General features: G+C 45.2%; 1 protein-coding gene across 1 annotated transcript; it reads left to right on the top strand.

Annotated features, from left to right (window-relative positions):
• Window positions 1-255: 255 nt before the first annotated feature.
• LOC123044670 (condensin-2 complex subunit H2) lies at window positions 256-5,061 on the top strand. Its single transcript, XM_044467486.1, has 11 exons — window positions 256-687; window positions 1,053-1,152; window positions 1,561-1,664; window positions 1,753-1,889; window positions 1,974-2,424; window positions 2,527-2,702; window positions 2,794-2,958; window positions 3,047-3,124; window positions 4,015-4,116; window positions 4,202-4,357; window positions 4,430-5,061. The coding sequence occupies exons 1-11, from the start codon at window positions 492-494 to the stop codon at window positions 4,757-4,759; spliced, it is 1,995 nt and encodes a 664-aa protein (XP_044323421.1). The 5' UTR covers window positions 256-491; the 3' UTR covers window positions 4,760-5,061.
• Window positions 5,062-7,344: the final 2,283 nt, after the last annotated feature.

Below are 7,344 nucleotides of genomic sequence, written 5' to 3'. Positions count from 1 at the left end.
AAAAAGTTGCACCAATCCCAAAACTAACGACGAGTGGCTTAGATTCTGGTGGATATGGCCTCCATGTGCTACTCGTCCTCGTCCGATCTAAATGCTTTTATATTTCTTTAGGGAGAAAGTACTAGTTAAACGAGGGTGAATAGGGTTGACATCACGATAGTGCAAAAACCAGGGGGTTTTGTCGCGAAACATCGCTTGTTCACTTTATCCCTACACTACTCGATTGTTTCCAAAACTGCGAAACGGCCCTTCACCGAAACTCAGATCCCGCCGTCACAAATTCCCATCGAGCGGGAGACCTCCGAAGTCCGAAAATTCCCCAATCTTCTTCCAACCCTAGCCCCCTTGCTTCCTCCCCCCCTCCCCTTCCCGCTTCCGCTTCCGCTTCCAAGCACCCTCACCACCCGCGGTCCACGCCCATCGGATCCCGAGCCACCATCCCGCAAGAATACCTCTTCGCGCCCAGTAGCTTCGTTGTCTGAGGGGGAGTCATGGAGGACGGCAGCGGCGGCGCCGGCGGTGAGGGGAGCACGAGCGGGGGGAGGTTCCCGATACTGCAGGCGAACCGGGACCCGGAGTCGAACTGGGAGGTGGACGTCGCCAAGAGCCTCGAGGAGTACCTCCTCAAGATCTGCTCAGGCGAGATCTCCGCCGAAGACGGGGCCCACAGCTTCAACTTCGCCGAAGGTACGGCGGTGTGGATGGTAACCGTGTTTCTTGCGGCGAAGGCGTGGGCTTTCTTTTACGGGTGGCGCAGTGTTTGAAAATTGGGAAGGTAGAAAGACTAATAGCTGGAATTTTTGTGCTTTTTGGGTGGTTTTATTATCTTGCTCGAATAAGCTTTAAGGAAGTACGTAGCTTCTTTTCGGTGGATTTTGTGGTTCTTCCCCAGGTGCTTACAAAACCTGGAACTCCTTTTCTTCTTGTTCTTCTTTGCGAAGGCTTCTTGAGCCCCATGCTAATTAAATCAGGGATTTTGCACTGAAAGAAAGTTCCTTTCTTCTTGTAAACCCTTCTACTGCGCTGGTAATATGTGGCCACTTCATGTGCAGCTGCGCTATTGCTCCAAGGTTCAGTTCAAGTTTACAGCCGCAAGGTGGAGTACCTGTACTCATTGGTGCTACATGCGCTGGAATTTCTCTCGCAAAATAAGTAAGCATACATCAACTTTTTCTTCTGTATGCTACCTGCTGAGACTTGGACGTTGCACATCTTACATGAAATGGGCCTCAAACTGCCAGACAGTGACATATCTTCTGGCAACTATAGCTTTCTTGCACATCTTATTCCGGAGCATGACATGTCAGGTTAACAATAAGGAGCTATAGAATTTCTAAACTGATTAACTATGTGGAAATTAACAGTGCAGAAGCAACTATTGGTGTCTGCTAGATATAAACCCTAGTAGAGTTTGTGCTTTCAGATTATCTCTTATATATCTTGTTTGTGTCTGAAACATCGGCCCTTGTTTGGACGGTTGCCAAATTATGGGCCTGCAAATTCCTCTTTGACCACCCTAGTGCATTTTTTGCGAATAGTCTAACATTTGAACTATACCAGGCAAGATCAACAAGAAAAGGGATCTGCTGAAGCTAACGAAAATGGTCCTAGCACTACTGTCAACAAAGAAGATGATATGTTTATGGGTTTAGATGATGTCCCAGGTAAGTGGACCTTTTGCGGTTCTACCAGTCATATGTTTACTTTAAATGACACGAAACTAAGCATATATTCCCCCTTCTAAATTGCCAGCGGAAACAAGGACCACTTTGGATAACAACCTTGATCAGGATGATCTGCGAAGAAAAATTGTGAGGCCACCAGCAAATCTTCTGGTGTTCGAAGGAGACTGTGTCGATAGCGAAGCAAGCGAGCTGGATTCATATTTGGTAATCCTGCATTTCTTTAATTGCAACTGAAACTGGTAGCATGTACTGCCGTACTAAACTAGTCTAGTTGTTTCTTTATTGCAGTTAGCAACATGTGGTTTCTACGGAGATTTCCTCCTGCTGGATCCATGTGACGCACCAGCTGTTTTTGAATTTTTGCAAGGAAAAAAATCATGCAAAGAAGATATTTTGTCTCATAGACGAACTCCTGGGAAAGTCCGAAACAATGTCTTCACTTCCCCAAATGTAAGATCGGGGGGTACTGCTCGTAGACGAACTCCAGGGAAAGCCCGAGATGAAAACATAGATCCAACTCAGGACAGCGAGCAATCTCATGAAATGATAGCAGATCAAAGTCAAGAAGATAGCTGGCCTCATCATCCTGTTGACCACAATTCTACTATCATCATGCCCCTACCAGATGATGAAGACCCTGGGTTCCCAGATCTTGGGGATGATTCTGATGATGAGGATCCATATAAGTCTTTGGATCCGCATGAACCTAGCAACCTAAAGATCAAGCCTTACAAGAGAGGTACTGGAAACTGTTGTTTCCCCTACAAGGATGTTTAATTTCCTTGTATATTATCTCCACTAACTATATATTGAACCTTCTTTCTTGATCTGTTTGGAACAGTAAAAGCTTTTTCAAGGCAAGTTATTGGCGCTCCAAAGAAGAAAACCCCTGCATCTATATTTCCTGTGGCAAAAATGGATGGTGTTGTTAGTCCTGAACTAACAAAATATTTTGAAGTACAAATGTCTCAGCAGGAAAAACCTGATGTCTCCCAGTCAGTTCCTCTTTATGAAAAGGTGCTCAGCATTGTTACAAAAATGTGCTATTTTGATTAGGTACGTCAGATATGTTCATGTAGTAACTTGGTGCAACCCATTCATGCTGCAGCTTAGAGAGTCATTTGAAACTGGTGAAGTAAATTGCCATACATCTGGAGATTTGAAGGATGACAAACAGACCAATAATTTTGATGATATTGATGGGCCAGACACCCCGAATGATCCATATGTTGACATGGATATTGATGATGACATGCCAAGTTACTCGGATAAGGTTGATTTTCTTTAGCTTTCTATTAGTTGATCGCTGTCTTCACTGACCTAACAATTGGCTGACATCTGCTTACTATATGTCTGTTTAGATCGATGACGTGGTTCGAGTTACACAGGACAGCATGGATGGACATAAAAGCCTTGATGATTTGTGTCGATCACATCTGGTAAGTCATACGGACCACTAATAGCTCCATTCCCTTTCAAATTTTGCATAGATGCATGAACTTTCCTCTATTTTTATTTGCAAGCAACTTGCGCCATGTAAGTTGCCAAAATATATGAGATGTCCAGGTTCACTAGTGTCAAGCTGTTCGGAATAGCATGTTATAGGGGTTAGCTAACATATCATCTAACCATTTTGTTCTTTTCTTTATAACTTTATCTTGTTTGATGATAATTGGAGTTTATAGCTAATATTCTTGAATGATGTGTCTGAAAGAATAACATGATTAATACAAATTCCATTCAGAAATTTGCTGCTACGTTGGTGCTAAACTTGTTCAACGAAAATGCTACATTGCTGTCTTGCATTTACTTCATGTGTCTTCGCTTCTCATATATTCGGGTGTTAAGGCATACCATTTTTGTCTTCTCAAATAGATGTGGTATGCTCGAAGCAAGCTACAGGTTGATCCATCACAGATTCAATGAGTTGCGAAATTTAGCTCTTGTGATGACTGATTTGTTCTGATACATCAGTATTTCATCACTCTGACGTGACTTGAAGTGCTTGTTTTATCCGATGAGACCAAATGACATTTAGATATTCCTATTATCTCAGATGTTTCTTTTATCCTATACCACATGGCATTTAGGGCACTGTTTGTTCAGCCAGGGCATTTGTCCTATGGGTTGTCTGGTTTCTGGTTTCTGGTTTCTGATACCACATGGCATTTCCACACTTCTCTTGGCAGATGTCGCCAAAGCACAATACTTTTCAAAATATTGGTTTTGAGAAACAGAATTCCGATTGATAGCTAGCTACTTTTGGATTGTCTTTTGAATTTTATGTTAGCTGTTCAACTTCCAATACTAACATGGATAACTCTCACAGGATGCTCTCCTTGCTAGCATAGCTGAGGCTGAACAACAAACTGAGCTGGATGCACGAGTTTCAACATGGAAAGAGCGAATAGAGCTTGCCTTGGAAGAGCAGGTTTGGTTGATGATAGATCTGCTAACTGTTCTGCACATATGAACTTGCTTCACACTCACGAGTGCTACAATTCATGCCTTTTCAGGATAGAAATCCACCCTTTGATATCGGTTTATATGGAGAGCAGATCCTTGACACACTCTCGTCAAGAACTGATACAGGGATTGCATCATTCAGTGAGATTGTTAGCAGCAAACCAAAGTATGAAGTTGCAAGAACATTCTCTGCCCTTCTCCAGCTGGTAACCCCCTTTATCTTTGCGGTTGCTTTTTGATACGGCACCAGACGACCCTGAGCTTCACTCTTATTTTAGGTGAACGGCAGAAGTGTTGATCTGGACAAAGGACAAGCTACAAATGACTTGGTTTGCTACACAGCTGTCAATCCATTCCATGTAAAGCTGATTGGTCCCAACCGTAGACCAGAGATGGAGGCACGTTTTGCACGCAAGAGAGTCAAGTCCCCTCAGAGAAGTTGTGGTGAAGAGGGCGAGCCCTCTCGGGTACGACTAAATTCCTCTAAGAAGCAGCCACCTAAAAATGGCAAGGTTTCAGTCAAGGCAGCAGTCAGATTGACTCCTGAAGGAAAGCGAAGGCGAAAGTCTGCTCAACTCCTGCAGCCATTCAATCTGGAATCCAGCTGATGCAAATGAATAACAGACTGACCTTAGCAGTCTCATTTTTCTCTTGTATTGTTGAGTGCCTTATCCAAAGGCGAGGAACGTTGTTGATTGTCTAGCTGATGGCAGTGGTTGATAAGAAGGGTGAAGTATTAGGTTATGATTTAGGGCCTAGCTAGAGCGCTAGATGGTGTATATGTACAATTGATCATTGTGCTGTTATGTATGTATATTATTGATATCGACCCTAATGTAATGTTAACTGGCAACGTTTTTGGGCCAAAATTGCCTCTATATCGGGCCGATACAATTGTTTGATATTCTAATTCAGTATTGTATCTGTATAAAAAGATTCTTTCTTTTTTTAAGCGAACTTTGGATCTTTACAAGAAAAGGTGGACATTCATCCAACCAACACAAACACTACCAAAGAAAAAGGGTCCCGATAACTGCCACACGTGTGGTGTATCGGGTAGTTCTGCCACACGCCTCGTGTGGCATGGACAACAACTAGCCCACACACCTATGTGTGGGCAAAACAACTAATGCCCACACACATCTTTTTTTCCCTCCTGAACCCTCTCACACGCATGCGTGTGGGCGAAATTGATAACGCCCACACGCCCGTATGTCAGGCCTCGTACCCTTCTGGTCCCTCACGCGACGCGTGACGCCCACCGCGCGCCCGCAGTTGCCATGGTCCAGACCCTCGTCCATGTTCGTTTATCTGCAGTTGCCATGTCGCTGAACTACGGTTGCCATGTCGGACAACTGCAGTTGCCATGGTTGCTCAACTGCAGTTGCCATGTATGGTCTGATCTAATGTAGTTGCCATGATTTCATAACTTTAGGAGTTGCCACATACTAACACTAGGCAGTTGAGAGAGTTGCCATGTGCTCACAAGCATGCTAGGGCAGTTGCCATGTAAAAAGGAAAAATTGCCATCTGCTTGCGTGCACGTTAGGGCAGTTGCCATGTACGTGCACGTTGGGGCAGTTGCCATGTACCATCCAAAAACACATGGCAACTCGGTAAAAGACAGTTTCCATCTGCTTACGTGCACACTAGGCAGTTGCCGTGTACCCTGCAAAAACACATGGCAACTCGGGTAAAAAAAGAGACTTGCCACCTGCTTATAAATCACACTAGAGATAGTTGCCATGTGCGCTGCAAAAACACATGACAACTAGCAGCTTACGTGTGGGAGAGGAGACGGGCGTGTGGGCGGGATGGCAAATGCCCACACATCAGCCCTTGTGCGTGACTGAAAACTGATGTGTGGTTGAACTGCTAAACGCCCACACACCGGCCACTCCGTGTGGTAAAACAGACGTGTGGGCGAACTATATCATACACCACACACACACCTTGTCCTACGTGGCACAGAAAATCAGCCAGATTGTGTCAAGATTCGTGCATATAGTATTGGACGGTGATGGATGCGTGTGGTCGAGATGATCAACGCCCACACGTGTGGGCGTTAACATTTTCGAAGGAAAAGCATGTTTAGCACAAAGATCCACAGGGCCATTAGCGTCCCCAGAAGCACGTTGAATCAAAAAAGATTCGTCAAAGAATGCCTTTCATGGTATTCCGGGCGGGAAAATAAATAAATCAAAACACTGTGTACTCCCTCCATCCCAATGAATAAGGCGCACATGTTTCTCAAAATCTAACTTTAACCATAAATTAATGAGAGAATTTCTTATTTGGCCCTTTCTTAAAATCTGGTTCCCTATTTGGCCCTAGAAATTTCATTTTTCTCTTTTTGACATCATAAATTCATTTTATTCCTTCCATGACACTTCTGTCACTTTTTGCTGTTAACACCGTCAAATATGACTTGAAATGTCTTATTTACCCCTGCTTTATCACGTCAGAATAAAACAGAAAAATCTAGTTGCGGCGCGAGGCGCACAGCGGCGGCGGAGGCATGGAGGTGGAAGTAGTAATGGACGGTCGAGGCGGTGCTGTGCAGGCCCAAGTCACGGGCGCCGGAGTCACGCCCCGAGACCCTCCAGTTGCTGCCCCTCTCGCTAGCGCAAAGGCCAAACAAACCTGGCCACCATGCATAGTCTCCACGTAGCCATTTGAATGTCCTAAGTATTTCTAGGGTGTTGCCAACACAAGCATGTACATCTCATAAATATCAGGCTACTTCATGATTAATTTGTCGTCGGGTCGCCTGCCTGGCCAGGACATCGGGTCGCCTGCTCGCCTGCGCAGCTGGAGTAGCTCTCTGCCTGGCCAGGACATCGGGTCGCCTGCTCGTCGTCGTCTGAACCCGCCGGCCGTCACGAACTCCTCCGTGCGGCGGCGCCCAAACAGGGAATCTGCTAGGCAGCTCCTCGCCGGGCCGGCGGTCCTCGGCCCGTCCCCTATTGCTCTGGCCTTCCGACGTAAAGCAGCTGTCAATCGAGAAGAGAGAGATACGGAGCAGAAACGACGGACCGAGGTGTGTTTCAGAAACCGGCGAAATACCGTTGTACCTTGGAAATAGGGTGTAAAGTTTACAGCCCAGAAACGACGATCCAAGTACCTAACAGAAGACCACCCCATTTTTTTATACGGAGGTATGTTTTCCGGGTGTAAGTCGCTGGAAAACGAT

The sequence above is a fragment of the Triticum aestivum genome, chromosome 2B, assembly GCF_018294505.1.
Source record: "Triticum aestivum cultivar Chinese Spring chromosome 2B, IWGSC CS RefSeq v2.1, whole genome shotgun sequence".
Classification (NCBI taxonomy): Eukaryota; Viridiplantae; Streptophyta; class Magnoliopsida; order Poales; family Poaceae; genus Triticum; species Triticum aestivum.
Note: the sequence above shows the minus strand (reverse complement) of the source record. Positions and strands in the feature narration are given on the sequence as shown.

Bases quoted from the DNA above. Each gene is read 5' to 3' on its own strand.
- LOC123044670 (XM_044467486.1), top strand. From the start codon at position 492: ATGGAGGACGGCAGCGGCGGCGCCGGCGGTGAGGGGAGCACGAGCGGG. The intron at 688-1,052 runs GTACGGCGGTGT...CTTCATGTGCAG, and splicing joins CAGCTTCAACTTCGCCGAAG to CTGCGCTATTGCTCCAAGGT. The intron at 4,117-4,201 runs GTTTGGTTGATG...ATGCCTTTTCAG, and splicing joins AGCTTGCCTTGGAAGAGCAG to GATAGAAATCCACCCTTTGA.